Genomic DNA, 17,269 nt, shown 5'->3' with positions numbered 1-17,269 from the left:
TGGATATAAATATCTAATTTAGCATGGTTCGGTATGATTGATGTGATCCTATAAGGAGATGTTATGGGCCAGAATTTGAGACAAGGTAATGTACTTAGTTCATATCTTTAAAGGAGTTCACTCATTGGTTCACACATTGCTCTTGGACTTTGGGAGATTCACAACTAGGATGGACTTCTAGAAGATTCATAACTAGGATTGACTTCCTAGAGATTCACATGCCCACAGAAACCCACAATCCCACTCTTGGAGATTCAGAGCCAAGATTCATTCCCACTTCACCTTTGTGCTGGCTGGAGACATTTGGACAAGAGCTCTTGGGCACCAAGGAGAGAGGAAGGCCTCCAGAAAACTAGCTGAGCCCCAAGTGAAGGAGATAAGATTTTGGAAGAGACAATACAGAAGTTGGACTTTAACTTCTGGCTGCATTTGGGACTATTGAACTGAATTGAAACTAAGGCTGCCTCCAGAAGCTCCCCAAGAAACCTGCTCCCAGAGAACAATTGTAATTTAGAGAACAGAACATTACACTCCAATACTTGGACTTAAAAACAATATGTCTTCCTATGTGTCCACCAAAGTGTCCACATTTTAATGGGAGAGAAGTATGAACAGCTGAGACTCTAAACCAAGGTCATTCTCCAGATAAATTAATCAGATTAATCAGGGAATCTCACTGATTAATTCTTTACACATGTAATATCAGGAAATTTAGAAAAATAGCCCCAATATATTGGGTGCCTCCCATCCTCCGTGTGGCACATGAGCAAGAATTAGATGCTGTATTCTTCATCAGTGGCAGAAGTAATTTTTTTGAAAAGTTCAGAGATCCATAAGTAATCTTTTTAATAAGACTTTAGACTTGAACTCTAAGCAATTTACCAAATGACGTATTTATCTCAATTTTGTATGTGTGTATGTATGACTTAAGTTCCTTCAGAAGAGAAGCCTGTACATGTAAAGGGCCTAGAACCGATCTTCTCTGTGCAGAAGGGAGCCGCCCTAATGTCAGTCAACTCCAGAATGTTGCGCCGGGTTGATTAATAGAGCTACATGTCGGTGGATGTGTAGAACTATGAGTCACCTGGCCATAAAAGGAGAAACCCGACTAGGCATTGATAAGGGAGCTGGCCCCGCCCACGATGGGAGGTTTCGGGGAGGGTCCGACAACCTCTATAAGAGGAATAGCCAGCGGCAGCTCGGAGAGACATTTTGGGTGCAGACAATAAAGACCAGTTCTGCTACACGTTGGCTCTCTGTTTGCTTATTCCCTGTTCCTATCTCCGGAGCGGGGCCCGAGACGTCTGAAGGCTGGTGATAGCGTGAGGCGTGCAGTAAGAAACTTTCAGTTTCCAGTGAAGCTGCAGGGAAGCAGACCCACAACAAGTGGCACCTTGAACAGGGACCTGGGCAGTGTATTCGCTGGAACAAGGAAAGGTAAGTAGAAAGACGCGCTCCTTGATTTTTAGAATCAAGAAGAAGCAAACAGCCTGACTGCTTAGACGCAGTTAGATGAGGCATGGGACAAAAAATAGTTAAAGCCCATATCGAGCCAACAGATTCAGGAGTATATGCTTCATAGCTATATAAACTCCGTAAAAAGAATGGAGTGGATCTTAACTTAAAAGCATGCAGAGCCTGGATAGAAAAAATAGAGCTCTGTGTCTGTCTGTGTATGTTTGTCTGCTTTGAATTTTTTGTTCTGTGTTAAAAGTTAGCAAGCTCATAAGAGATAAGAATTCAGCCTCTGTGTTACAGGCTTAGAAAAATAACAGGCTGAATTGTGGAAATTGAAATTCATTCAGAATAGTAATTCTTTCAGAGTGGTTCAAAATGTATTGGTCTTAAAAATTGTTTGTGATTTTAAACTTTTTAACCTGTTGTACCAATTTGTAAGTAAAGCAAAAGCAAAAAAAAAACTTGACTATTTTAAACTGGTGGGAAAGTTTTCTCTGAAAAGCAGATTTTCAAAGCTAAAAGGGGAGTAACGGCATTACAATCTTATCTGCTTAATACCGCCTGGGAAGCTTCTTACTAGTGGCCTTGAAGCACTCAGGCAGAAGAAAAAAAAAAAAACTATTTGGTTTGCTTCTGAAACATTGGGTAATTTGTTATCATTATGGGTTATGAATCTTGAAGTTTAAAGTTTAAAAAAAAAGGTGATTAAAGAAAAGGGACAAGAGAGATTGATTTGCAAAATTAATTAATAGTTTAAATGAAGCATCTAGTCAGAAGAGTTATTGGTTTGGAAGTGTTTAAAGTATGTCAGAGAAAGTTTGAGCAAGTAGGCATTGGGAAGAGAGAAACAGAGAGATGGGACAGGAGAATAAAGGTGATTTAAGAAGGATTTATTAGTGGGAGCAAATGATTTCAAGAAGAAATCAGTGGGGAAAAGAAGGAACTTGTTGGAAAAGGTAGTCACGGAGAGGTGACTGTGAGACGGAACGTATTTTTGCAGGGGTAGAGCAGCAATAGGAAGCTGCAGCTGTTTCTGGTTGAAGAAAGCAAACTGATTTAAAGGGATGAATTGTGTTAGAAAGAAAAGAACCTGGTATGACACTTTATTTGGTGGTGCTGGAACTGGTTTCGGTATAGTTAATTCAATAGACCTTGAGACCTTGGCCAGCAGACTGCGCAGTGCTGGACAAGCTGTTTCTCAGGCTTTGACTGTAAATGCTCAAATAGTTGCCCACGACGATCCTACTCCACCAAAATACATTATAATATCAAGGCCAATTTCTACAGATTTTTGATGATAGTATTATTACTAGTTTGGGTTTTACTGGAAATATTAGTAAATTATTTAAGTGGACCAAATGCTCTTTACAAAATATGTATACCTAGATACAAAAAGAAAATGCTCAGAGATTGTTGCAATGTGGGATTATATGTTTAATTTACCAGAAGCATGGAAAAACAATGACCTGAAAATGCTATGTGTACTTTTTTTTTGGTGTACTGGAACTATTGTGTATTGTCAAGTTAAGATATGGGCTGTTATGTGTTAATTTCATGTATTACCTTTTGTCTTACCTGATTACTTTGCTTTACTTCAGATATATGGATATCCTGAACAGATCTTAAGTTATGAAGAAACTATTAGAGTCTTATCAGTGCGCATTAAATGAACATCAAATACAGACTCTTATAGCTGCAGGACAACTTATCGAGGCCTCTCATTTAGTAACATCGGATACTAACCACTATTGGTATGATTTCTTATTTAGATCAGGTAGCGCTACCATTTATTTTAATAGTTTAGCCATACCCATATTATTATTATTGTTCTTTTTGTAATTATGTATGTGTAATTGTCATATGTATTGGAAAATGAAATTAATTTACTCTAATTTCACCCCACTAGCTCAGTCTTCTTATTATTTTCGTGATCTTAAGGCCAAATGATTAAGAAATTTAAAATTTCATATTAGGATTATAAGCTCACTCAAATCTAACAGGCCTCAGCTTCCAAATTATGGGAACTTGACCGTTCCATGAACTCTGTATATTTTTGACACTAGATGCTAGGAACTAGCCATTCCTAGAGATGTTTGTGCTCCAGAGAAGAGTGGCTCCCTCCCTGGGCATAGACAATTAATAAAGAACTGTCAAGATACAGACGATACAGAACGAGTCAACTAGTGAAGCCCTTCCGTACCCCGCACCTGCACAGATGTATGTGCCAAACCCTTATATAAATTTTTGGCAAAAATGCTTCTTTGTCTATAGACATGATAAGAAAATTAACTAGAATGAACAGAACCTTAAAAACTATGCTCATTAAACAAAAAGGGGGAATGGGATGCAAGAAAATAACAAGATATTGATAAAGCTCTCTTCACTATCAATTTTTTGAAATTTGACGATGAGGGATTAACCCCGGCCATGAAGGCTTTAGTTGAAAATACCATGGGTAATAAACCAGAAAGAAAATCAATGACAGAAAAATCGGAAAATGATTCCAAAGAATTAAGATTGGAAAAGATAATGGATAAAGATGAGAATAACGTTTGGAAAGGCCCTTACAAAGTTATTGTGAGAGGCAAAGGATTTGTTTGTGTCTCAACAGGGGAAAAGGAGAAAAGATGGATCCCGATCAGAAGGACCAGGTTGGTACGAGAAAAAGAAGACGAATCCATCGGGGCAGAGGAGAAAGGAGGAGAAATGGAAAAAACCGAACCCAACGAGCAAAGAGAAGAGAAGGAAGACGAGAAACTCAAATGCAAATGAATCAAATTGCATGCATGTTGTTAGGATTAAGTAGCCTGATAGGAGGGGTGAAGAGTGAGGAGAGAAATATGATTGCAGATTTGTCTAGTTTTCAAATGGTCACTTGGTGTCATCAGCCTATACCATTAGCCACGTTAGGAAATGTTTCCTTTTTGGAAGGTATGGGGGCGTACAAAGAATCAAAAGTATGGAAGGAACATTTTAAGAAGCTCACTTTCATTACTCAGGATGTCCCTTTATGCCTGACATATAACTTAAAGATAAGTTCATGCATTATGCTGGAACCTTTTAGAATTAAGCAATCCTCCCACAAAACGAGCGACCTAAATGACTTGACTAGCGAGATGATAGTTGAGATGTTGGCTGTTCCCCACGTGGAACATGAGATAGAAGATAAAGTTGAAAGTCCCCTTCCCCCTTGTACCCCGGTTATGAACTCGCCTTTATTTTCACCTTTGATCAGTTGTTCCACGGGTGTGTTTCGTAAAGGGCCCTTTTTGCCAGAAGTTAATATCAGCTTTTGGAATGGGGAGACAGATGAGGCACCGGTACTGGTTGCACCAACACCCATAGTGGAAGGGCATATTCAGAATCACCTATGGAAGATAGGTCTGACACTAGCAATTACGAATATTTCAGTTATAATTAATGGTCCTCTACATGAACATCCTACCGAACTGCTGGTGCTGCCGCATAGAGTTTGGAAGAAGGATTTTGGAGAAAGGTTTGGAAGTTTACTAGGGAAAAATACTACCTGCTTTAAACACTCTAGGGTTAATCAGATTCAGACTTGCTTCCCTTTTAAAGGTAGAGTTCAGTCATTTGACGGTGCAGCCTTTTTATTATGTTTGATAGTGTCAGTTGAGCGAGTCAATGATACCTAGAGGGCATCCTGCTATGACGCGATTATCACCAATGAAATTGGGGAAAAGACCTTAGCCTTTAACAGCGGGGTTATATTTTTATTGAAGAGTCCCCCTATCACCCCACGCCCTCCTTCGGAGGGTAAGAAACAAGATGGCAAGGGTATGATTCCAATGTATACTCTACACGCGGCTAAGGCACCAACTCATTGGGCTATAACTCCTAATCTTCCCAAATTACGAATGATGACATGGGTTCATGAAAGTATCCCTTTAAAATTGACTGGTAATGGCTCATTCTTGGTAGGCTCACACATTCACCCAGGGTACCCAGAGCGACAACCTCAAATGTTTAAACAAAGTAAAGACAGCCTAACTTTTATGACAACCCACTTGCCACTGTGCATAGTTCTTGAGGGACAAGGGAATGATTGGTGTGCAACCATGAAAAGGCTGAATAGAAGTCATCTGCTACACAGTAATGATGAGTTAAATAATATAAGTACCAGTATGATGGTGCAGATGAAGGAAATACATGGGAAAAATACAATGAATGCTGTGAGACAGCGACGTACTGATTTGCCGAGTTGTATAGACTCAAAGTTGGGTGTAGTTTTTGGACAATTAAGGGAATGCAGTACAGGACTAATGAGGAAAAGCATATCTTTGCAAGATGGCACTGTGAACTTGACGTTTTGGGATCGGAATGCCGATTCTCACTCTCAACTAATTGCTCCTGTATTCTATTCTAATCATGTCCTGCAGCCACATCTGTGGAAAGTGGGATTAGTTACAAATAGGATAAAAATGCAGTTACATATATCTAATAATCAGGACACGGAGTTGACTTTTACCCAATGGCATCGGGTTTTTGGCAACAAGAATTCCACTTGTAGAGGGGGAGTTTTTCCAAATAGTACATTGTGTTATAGCTTTGAAGGACAATTGTGGACTCTGGGTAATGCATTGTTCCTGATATGTTTGAACTCAAACTATAAGATAACCAAAGCAGAAGGGGTTCTTCAAGGACTGTTGAAAAATCTGCACCATAGAGGAAAACGGGAAGGTGGCAGTATGTTTTTATCACTGGCGGCCTTGGCTCTGAGTATCACAGAGGAATTCCAGCTAAGAGAACTGAATACACAATTAACTATTGTGGCAGAGAAGCTGCAGAAGTACATGACTGAAAATGACTTGGCCTGGAGACACCAGGAGGCCATAGACTCTATGCTGATTTCTCAAATAACTCAACTGCAATATGTTTCCTTGGAGTTAGTGAAACAACAAGCTTTGTTGTCCCGATATGTGAAACTTACTTGTAGCTTTTTATATCGTGCCTTTTGTAATATTACCTGTGTTATATAATTCCTCTGATTATGCATATCTTGAACGTCTTTTACGTAATGCTTCTATGCAAACGTCTTTACAAAATGAATTAATGGCCCTTGACAAAATTATAAATGGATTGGAGAATGTGACAATTGATTTCAATAAGCAATGGGAGGAATCGACCTCGTCGTTGATGGCATGGTTGAATGGGCTTGACTATCACAATGTAATTCATTGGTTAATTCTCGGGTGTGTTGCCCTAGTCCTTGTACTGTTAATGTTGTGTTTTTTGCCTTTGATAATTCGAGCCATACTTTTTGCACTATGTCGGTCTCTGACAGAACTGAAGACATCTTATGTCTTAAATGCCAAAGGAGATTTGTAATCAACCCCTGATCAATGAGCCTAATGTTGTATATGTATTTCGATATTATCTATTTGTATTTCCATTTCTGGTGCTCTGGATATTTTCTATTTTGATATTTTTCATAATTGATATTCCTGGTGCTCTACCCCCATTTATGTCCTTCCGAGTTGTGATGGCTGTATTAGACCGCCCTCTTATTAAACAAAAAGGGGGAATTGTAAAGGGCCTAGAACCGATCTTCTCTGTTGCAGAAGGGAGGCGCCCTAATGTCAGTCAACTCCAGAATGTTGCGCCGGGTTGATTAATAGAGCTACATGTCGGTGGATGTGTAGAACTATGAGTCACCTGGCCATAAAAGGAGAAACCCGACTAGGCATTGATAAGGGAGCTGGCCCCGCCCACGATGGGAGGTTTCGGGGAGGGTCCGACAACCTCTATAAGAGGAATAGCCAGCGGCAGCTCGGAGAGACATTTTGGGTGCAGACAATAAAGACCAGTTCTGCTACACATTGGCTCTCTGTTTGCTTATTCCCTGCTCCTGTCTCCGGAGCGGGGCCGGAGACGTCTGAAGGCTGGTGATAGTGTGAGGCGCGCAGTAAGAAACTTTCAGTTTCCAGTGAAGCTGCAGGGAAGCAGACCCACAACATGTACGTTTCTCTATTTTTTTTTCCTCAATAACATTTTATTGTAAATAATGTAGTTTTCAAAATTCATTTTTGTAAGATTTTGTGCTCCAATTTTTTTTTCTCCCTTCCTCATCTCCCACCTACCAAAGACAGCAAGGAATCTGATATAGATTAAATGTGTAGTTCTTATAAACATATTTCCATATTTGTCATATTGTACAAGAAAACTCAGACCAAAACTGAAAAAAAAAAAACACAAAAAAGAAAAAGCAAACAAACAAAAAAGGTGGAAATATTTAGTCTACATAAATTCTCTTTCTGGATGTAGATGACATTTTTCAGCCCAAGGCTATTGGAATTGTCCTCTCAGTTAATTTTTTTTAATGAACTCTGTTAACTTCTTATAGTAACTTTGGTAATAAACTGAATTTGGCTTTTGGATTATGCTTGTTTTCCTCTCATCTTCTCTTGATTCCATTGAAAATATCTGATCCTTACCAAACGCATACTGGTTCTTTTTTCATCAGAGTACTCATAATTGTAAATATATGCCTTCCAAAAGAGGAGGAGGATATAGATTATCCTTAAAGTCAATAAGAAAAACAGGGGAGGAGGGAGGAAAAAAAAAAGGGAAAAAAATTAGCTAAAATGTAGATTCAGCTATTTCAGTTGGTTAGTGAATTTATTTCAGGCAAACTCATTGTCAGAGATATGTGTATGTGTAGGAGAGAGAGAGAGAGAGAGAGAGAGAGAGAGAGAGAGAGAGAGAGAGAGAGAGAGAGAGAGAGAGAGAGAGAGAGAGAGAGAGAGAGAGAAGAGAGAGAGAGAGAGAGAGAGAGAGAGAGAGAGAGAGAGAGAGAGAGAGAGAGAGAGAGAGAGAGAAGAGAGAGAGAGAGAGAGAGAGAGAGAGAGAGAGAGAGAAGAGAGAGAGAGAGAGAGAGAGAGAGAGAGAGAGAGAGAGAGAGAGAGAGAGAGAGAGAGAGAGAGATGGTGAAGGAAGCTTCTGTATCAGAAGGAAAGGCCTAAAACCAAGAATAAGAATCTCCTTCCTTCCCTCCCTCCCTTCTTTCCTTCCTTCTTTCCTTCCTTTTCTCTTTCTTTTCTTTGTAAAGGGCTATTTTTAGACATCTTCTACTATCTTATTTTGCTGACAATAAGGCAATATGGAAGTGTACTTTCTTTGGGGCTATGTTGTCCCTACTTTTACAAAGTGTGCTGTATTAGCATTAGTCAGGGAAAAATTAAGTTGGAAACATTAAAGATCACAGTTTTGTCCAAGAATTTGCTCAAAAATACACTAACACAATTCAAGTTGAAAAGTTTCTTTTCTTCTTCCTCTTCCTTCTACCTTCTGCCCCTTCCTGTGATTTCTACTGGTGTGGATAGTTTCTTGTGAGAAAACTTCCTTCACCTATCAGCAGCTATGCTGTACATTACAATCTTAGAACCTTGCCTGAGAACACTCAGAAGTTAAATGGCTTATTCAAGTCACATAGACAGAACAGGTAAGAGGCAGAACTTGAACTCAGACCTTCCCAATTTCAAGACTGCCTTCTATGCTAACTTGTCTCTTTAATCTGTGAAATTTTGGGGGAAAATAATTAAGAATGTAAGGGTACCTAATTTTTTTAATGAATAAAACATTCAGATCCTTTTCAAATTTCCCTTTGAAAAAGAAGATATACAGAAAGAAACAATTATTTTTTTAATTATTCCAAAAACATGAGTTATCTATTTATTTATTTTGCAAGAACAAAGCATTATGAATGGCCTGTAGCACCAATGCTTGAAATTTCTTCAGAATTTGTTCCCAGGGAACCAAAGCTGCTGAGGCAATTAAGGAGATGTTTGCCCTGAGCTCTGTAATAAACAGCTTAATTTTGCCTCTATACACAGAAGTATATGCCCCCAAGTGGGGACAGGAAGAAAGCCTTCTCCAACCCTTTCCACAGCCTCTGCTGGAGCTGGCCTTTGCTAACTCCTAGAAAGAACTCCTCCTCACTCGGTGCCTTCACAGTTATTAACACTTTTTTGTGTGTGTTGTTTTGAGAGTAGAACTCAAGCAGAGGTATTCCTTGATTTTGAAAAAACAAACAAACAAACAAAAAAACAAAAACTGATCTAGAAGAAAAACAAAACAAAACAGGCATTTACCAAATAGATCCAAAGGTTGATTAATCAGGTTTCAAAAGGATTCTTTACACAAAAATGTAGTATAATTTAAATAGCAAATTTCCTGGGTTTATTTAAAATATTTGGCCTCATATTTTCTGGCATATGTTTAGTTGTAGAAATTGAAGTCTCACCTCACCCCATAGCCCCCACAAACTCATAGAGTTGTTTAAGAAAATAAGATTATAGAGTTAGGACTGAAAATGATCTATCCACCCCTTCCCAGAATGAAAAAAGCAGGGATGTGCTGCATCAGCATTTACAACTCAGAAATCTACTAACAAACAAAAGTATGATTTATTGTTTTTTAATTGTCTACATTTGAAAAAGTGACAGTAGCCTAACTTAAAACTGTAATGCAGACATATATTTTTTTGGAGAGCCATTGTTAAATACTCACCAACATTTTTGGGGTGGTGATAGAGATCCCATTGTTCAACATTCACCAGCATCAGAGGTTAACTGATGTAATCCTTCAGTTTTACAGATGAAGAAACTGAAGTTCCAAGATGATAACATGTTTAAGATCTTACATCTGGCAGTTCTAGAATTATTGCCCAGCTTTTGTGACTAGAGCCAGCATGCTTTTCACTATGCTATCCTGAAATATGAACTGCTATTATTAGTGTTATTAGCTCACTGGAGTTGATGAGATTGAGGAGAGCAATTTGCACCAAATGCTGAGATTGGTGGAAGCACCAAATGTTGGGATTGGGTCATGTGATGAATACTGGCGTTTTTTCATTGTCAAAAGGCATTTTTATTTATGAGAAGAGATTACAGATAAAATGTGGAGGTAAAGGGGCACCAGGAATGGTAAATATGGGATTTAACAAAGATTTAACAATTTATAATCAATTATGAATAGAAAGGACAAGTTCCCTAGTAGAACTCACAATTAACCAGGAGAAAGGAAATATACAATGAAGTGGGAGTATGTCCTTGACTGACAGGCTAAATCTATAGAGGAGTTTAGTACCCTAAGAGTTAATTAGCTCTAAACAGGAGAATGATATCATGAGGCATGGGGGAGAGTAGGAGAAAGACACTAGGAGGCAGAACACTGTGACAGGCTAACCCAAAAGGGATTCAGTAAAGATGGCACTAGCCATTGGCAGATTTATAGGGGGAATTTTACCTCAGGGGATTGATATCAAAACTTGCCTTTCTATTGGACACAGTAAGTTACCTAAGTTACCTAAGACTTCCATGGGGGAATGGGCTGTAAGGTTGAACTGATTCCCTTTAGTGTCCTTCCCTGCTTGCCTCAGTACTTGACTTATCACTACTTCAAGCTTTCTTTACTAACCTCACCTAGTTACCTAGGATCTCATCAGTGTGGTATGTATAGTAAAAAGGGAACTAAATTTGGAATAAGGAAATAGCTGGGCTCAAATTCCACCTTTTACTAAATGGGTGATCCCCTTAAATTATCTATCCTACAATTTTCTCAGCCCTTAGACTTATACTTTCAGATCTGGAAGGGTTTTAGAGGTCACCTAGTCTAACTCCCTCACTTTACTAATGACGAAACAGGTCTAGAGATCTTGGAATTAGAGATGACTTAGGCCTAGAAGGGGTCTTAGAGGCCATCTAGTCCAACTATCTCATTTTGCAGGTGAGGAAAATGAGATCCAGTGAGATCAGAGACAGACAGGAAAGATTTTTTGTTGTTCAGTAATTTCAGTCGTGTCAAACTCTTTGTGATCCTATTTAAAATTTTCCAGGCAAAGATACTAAAATGATTTGTTGAAAAAAGGTCTGTGAGAGCGGGGTAGAAATCCATGTGCAGTTCAGTCTCAGTGCAGTAGACACCAATATGGCCGAAGACTCAGCCCCACTTCAGACTCAGTCCCAGCCCAGACTCCTGCATCAGTAAGCCATGCTGGAGGCTTCTGGACCTCTTGGTCTGGGTATACCAGAGAGGTCTCAGAAGACCTGGGATAATAGGGTTGGGGTCTGGTGTGTGGTCCCAGTGCAAGCCGAGTCAGCACAGCCCCAGGCCCAGCTCCAATTTATAACTATAAATATAAAACTGCACTAAGACTTTGAAGGAAGAGGCATTGTGGAGTGGCAGATATAAAAGCAATTTCAAAGCTTCAAAGACTTGGGTTCAAGTCTTACTTTGGTCCAGCCTTGGGCAAATCATTTAAACTCTCATTGTTCTTGGTAACAGACTAAATTTTCAACAAAGTGCCAACCAGTATTAGTAGAGGCAGTTTCTTCACATGAGAGTTCCCTACACTGATAAAATCACAGGTTCAAATTTTATCCCAAATTAGAATGGGCACAAGTTTGTGTATGCATGTGGTAAATGTTTGAAAGGAAGTGTCTGCTCAGTTTTGGTGGATCTCATACCCGCCCTCCCCCTCACCCAATTTTATAGAAGTTTGGAATAGCAACATGTTCTCATCTTGCTCTAGTGTCCCAGCACATGCAGCCTGCCTGGCTTTCTGTCCTGTGACAGTCTTGTTCAGGGTGGGTGGGCCTATCTTAAAAAGGAGCAAACAAATCGGCAACCTAAACTTCAAAGCAGAGAGAATTCTATTTCAATGTGATGACTTCATTAAACTTAGACCAATCCTGAAAGGTCGTCCATAAAGAATAAACAAGACAAGGCCGGCCTTGGAACAGTTCCAGAAAGCTTGGGAACCAGGAATCAGAGCAAAGCAAGCATGATATAATGATATGCCAGCTGGTGGCCCAATGTTCCCATTCAGATCTGCTTGTACATGAGAGGAAGCAGTTTGCCTGTTACAAACATTCAGCCCATACTGGACTATTTCACAGTTTGATGGGGAGGGATGAGAGTGGAGAGAGGATAAGGAGAATAGTATCTTATCCAGACAAATGAAGAATTTACCATATCTCATTTTCTTAGGTCTCTTCTCTTAAATCAGGCTTGGGTGTAGTTCAGTCATATCAGGAGTTAGATCTACAAGCAAATTGCAAACAAATTGAAATCTCTGGTCTCCAAACAAATACTTCAGAAAACCTGCTCCCACCTCTCCATCCTCTATTTGCTTCAAATTAAGTTCATCCTCCCAGGGGGCTTCATTTAGTGGCTGGAAGTAATGCTGAGATGACAAAGAATTCTTTTGGTTTATAGTAGTTTTGACAAAGTAAGAAGAAGAAAAGAAATAGTATTGAATGTTGTAAACATTAGGCATTGTATTTCCAGGGAAGTTAAAAAAATAATGAAATTCATAGAATTGGAAAACTAGAGTTGGAAGAGAACAAAGAACAATCAATCAGAACTGCTAATCAGGCTTAGTGCTAGATGACAAGAGCACAAATAAATGAAATGTTCAATTGTGTTCAACTCTGTGATTTCATTCTGGTTTTTTTGTTTTTGTTTTTGTTTTTGTTTTTGTTTTTGTTTTTGTTTTTGTTTTGTTTTTTTTGGCATAGATAGTCAAGTAGTTTGATATTTCCTTCTCCAGCTCATTTTACAGATGAGGAAACTGAAGCAAATAGGGTTAAGTGACTTGCCTAGGCCCACCCAGTTAGTAAGTGTCTAAAGTCAGATTCAGACTCAGGAAGATGAGTCTTTCTGACTTCAGGCTCAGCATTTTATCCATTGTGCCAACTAGCTGCCTTGAACTCCAATTTAGGAATCCTTTATTTTGTAGTTGAAGAAATTGAGGCCTAAGGATATGACTTTCCCAAAGTCATATAGATATATAAGGTGGCAGAACTGGTTTTAGAATTCAGGTCTCTTTTACTCATAGGCAAATGATCTTTCTATTACATAAAATTTTTAAAAATCCATAGTGCAAACATTTAATAAATAAATATTGCATTGTAATCCCCTCTGAATTTACATGGTGATAAGGTTCCATGCATACTTGGATAAGTATGACTTATTGGAGAATGTGAGGGGAATGCCTTTTTCTGAGCTCTCTCTATCTTTACTGATTCAACTCAACCCCACTGTGGTCCTAATATAATAATTTCATTTGAAATGGTAGAAGAGAACTCTCCTAAAAAAAAAAAAAAAAACTGAACATTATAACATTTCCAGCTCAATTCCTACCTGTAGTGTGCTTTTGAGAGCCCCCAAATTGAAGTGCCAAAATATTCTATGCTTTCTAGAGCTCCCTTGCTGGGGTGGACTAGCTCTCTGGAGGATCTCAGAATTAGCCTGAGTCCTTGATCTTAGTGGAGGAATGAAGAAGGCAGGAGGCCCACCAAGATAGTCAAAGATGGAGTCCATTTATTTCAAGTCCTCTCAACCTCTAATACCTTAGTATGATTATATCACTACAGCACACTGAGCACGTGCCAATTATAGAACCATTACAGCATCACTATATCAGCACAACACACTTTGAAAGTGCTAACTATAGTAGCATTACATCACTACAGGACACTGCACAAGTGTTAACTATAAGCACTCTGCTATCGATATGTAAATTCCCCATTTACTGTAAGTATCCCTTGCTTCAAGTAGCACACTGGTGGTCAGGCCCTCCTTGACTTCTCAGGAAGGGTGAGAGCCCTTAGAGAAGGTGGGGATCCAAACCAGACATTGTCAGTAGGTCCCCTCTGTGCTGAAGGGTCTTATGCCTTAACCAGAGTTTCCCCACTATCTGTGACCTTCTACTTCTACCCTTTCACTAGGAGGCATTTTTACTGATTCTGCCTTAACCTCCTACTTTCTCAAATTTCCCAAATCCTATGACCTCCTCCTAAATTACAACCTTCTCTTAAGAAGGACAATAGATAGTTGGCAAGATGAAGGCAGGGAATCATTATATTTTCTCTAGGCAAATTTTTTGCACTATTTTGTAATGCTCTTTTCTCTAAATTGTGATCGTTCTCTGGAAACAGGTTTTTTGGGGAGCTTCTGGAGGCAACCTTAGTTTCAATTCAGTTCAATAATCCCAAATGCAGCCAGGAGTTAAAGTCCAAATCCTTTATTGTCTCTTCCGAAATCTTATCTCCTTCACTTGGGGCTCTGCTAGTTTTCTGGAGGCCTTCCTCTCTCCTTGGTTCCCGAGAGCTCTTGCTCTCCTTTGTCTCTGCCAGCTTCAGCTTCTCATCTTCCCAATGTCTCCAGCCAGCATAAAGGTAGAAGTGGGAATGAATCAGACTCTGCCTCCAAAAGTGTGAGATTGTGGGTTTCTGTGAGCTTGTGAATCTCCCGGAAGTCAATCCTAGTTGTGAATCTCCTGGAAGTCCATGAGTGGGCTTGTCCTTTAGACTTGTGAGTCTCCTGGACTTGTGAATCTTCCGACTGAATCCTGGCTCTGAATCTCCTGGGCTTTCAGTGGGCTTGTCCTTTTATATGCTCTTTTAAAGGTGTGAACTCTTAAAGGTGTGAAAGGTGTGAACTCTGAACTAGAGAACTGTTAAGTACTATGCTAATTTAGACAACGAATTTAGCACCCTATAAGAATCCTAATCCTTATTTTAAATAGTAAAATCAGGACCTGTAAGTAAACACATGGCTCAACATAATATTTCCTGAAACACAATGGTCTTGAGAAACTGAGATATAATAGAAATTCTACACATACACACACACATACACACACACACACATACACACACACACACACACACACACACACACACACACAATCCCTATTGGAGATAATAATAGAGATTCTATTACTAGCCCATATTACTACTGGCTCAATTCTGATTTGACTCCTGGATCTCTCACTTAGTAAAAGAAGAGTGGGGTCCTATATATGTCAGGGACCCAGAAAACACTCAGCAAAATAATTATAATTCTATACTACTCTGTTTAGATTCTTTTCCTCTCTTGGGCCAATTCACAGAATGGGAATCCTGGACTCTTGGCAACAGATTAATGAAGTTGACTCTATATAAGAAATCAGATCTGTAAGAGGAGGGGGAAATGGGTCTTTATTTCCCCTAGTGTAGACCTTTTGCTCCTTCAGGAATGGATTTAGTCTGATCTCTAGCCTTTAGGAAATGGAAGAAAGGGGGAGAACTGGGCTCATTAAATCTTATATTGATGGGTTTTCTTAATATTTCATGTACAGTTCTGCTTAGGCTTGTGGGACTTCATTTAAGCTTCTTTTTTTTTTTTTTTTTTTTTTTTTTTTACTATATTGATAAAGTGTATAGTATAGCTAGCTACTGTCTTTAGTGTTAATTAGTACTCCAGTGAATAGATCTATTTTTCCTCCAACTTGTTTCTATTTAACTCAATTGCTCAGTGCATTTTGCAAGCTTTCATTTAGGTTCTTCACTTAATGTTTGCCATGTGACTCTTCTAAGTTAACCTTAGATCAATCTAGAGCACAGTTAACCTGTTTTCTCAAATATACAGTGCACAGAGCTTCTGGCTTCTTATATTCAAGTTCTGAAAAAGTTACTTGTTTCCTTTCCATAAGGTCTCAACAATAGAGAGATCCTCTGTGATAAGACCCCTATTAAGTCAGCTTCACTCCTAGGACTCCAGTCTAGAATCTAACATTATTATTTTTAAAATTTTATTTATTTACAAAGCATATGCATGGGTAATTTTTCCAACACTGACCCTTGCAAAACCTTTTGTTCCAAAATTTCCCCTCTTTTCCCCTCCCCCCTCCCCTAGCTGGCAGGTAGATGTTAAATATGTTGAAATACATGCTAAATCCAATATATGTGTACATATTTATATAGTTATTTTTCTGCATAAAAAAATCAGATCAAGAAGGAAGGGAAAGTAAAACTGAGGAAGAAAACAAAATGCAAGTAAATAATAACAGAGAGAGTGAGAATGTTATATTGTGTTCCATACTCTGTTCCCATGGTTCTCTCTCTGGGTATAGATGGCTCTCTTCATCACTGAATAAGTGGAACTGTTCAGTGGAATTGTTCAATGGAACTGGAATTCTCTCATTATTGAAGATCAGAATTGATCATTGTAATGTCTCGTTGTTGCCATGTACAATGATCTCCTGGTTCTGTTCGTTTCACTTAGCATCACACCAATTCATGTAAGTCTCTCCAGGCCTCTCTGAAATCATCCTGTTGGTCATTTCTTACAGAACAATAATGTTCCATAATATTCCTATATCATAATTTATTCAGCCATTCTCCAATTGACGGGCATCCATTCAGAATCTAACATTATTAATCATTTTCTTATCTGCTTTGTGGAATAGGATCCATTCATAGTATATGTATGAAACATTCAAGATGAGTTCATTAAATCTTGTCTTTATTACTTATGAAATTTGTCAATCAAGAATCATAAAGTACAATCAGATAATTAACTGAATTATTTTATATGTAATATATTCTATACTACAAGGTATAGGATGTATGAATGAATTAGTTCAGCCATCCAAATAGCATAGACTGACTATAAACTAGAATGCTACTTTCTTTAACTTCCTAAGTGGTTTTCAGAAATGATGTCTTTCACCAGAATATTGGTTCTTTTCTTTTCTTTTACAGAAGAAACAGATATCTACCCATAGATAAACATCAGCAGCATTTCTTGTAACTGATTGTCTCCAGGGGCTCCCTTTGAGCTTTGTTTGGGTATATAATCCCAGAATCCTGAGATACTCAGGACCTTAGAGATCTTCTAGCTCCAATCTTTCCTTTTATGCATAAGAATGCTGAGGCCCAGAAAAACGAAACTATTTGCTCAATGTCATATAACCAGTTGTCAGAATTTGTGAAATTTCAAATGGAAATCAGACTCCAAAGGA

At 38.7% G+C, this 17,269-nt stretch overlaps 1 protein-coding gene across 1 annotated transcript; it reads left to right on the top strand.

Moving 5' to 3' along the window:
- Window positions 1–1,338: 1,338 nt before the first annotated feature.
- Window positions 1,339–7,296, top strand: LOC141548049 (uncharacterized). The gene is made up of 2 exons (XM_074276822.1): window positions 1,339–1,437; window positions 4,070–7,296. Exon 2 carries the CDS (start codon window positions 4,086–4,088, stop codon window positions 5,112–5,114), a length of 1,029 nt encoding a protein of 342 aa, XP_074132923.1. The 5' UTR covers window positions 1,339–1,437; window positions 4,070–4,085; the 3' UTR covers window positions 5,115–7,296.
- Window positions 7,297–17,269: the final 9,973 nt, after the last annotated feature.

Source organism: Sminthopsis crassicaudata, chromosome 6 (assembly GCF_048593235.1).
Source record: "Sminthopsis crassicaudata isolate SCR6 chromosome 6, ASM4859323v1, whole genome shotgun sequence".
Classification (NCBI taxonomy): Eukaryota; Metazoa; Chordata; class Mammalia; order Dasyuromorphia; family Dasyuridae; genus Sminthopsis; species Sminthopsis crassicaudata.
The sequence above is the reverse complement of the archived record's forward strand: the minus strand, read 5'-3'. Positions and strand labels throughout refer to the sequence as shown.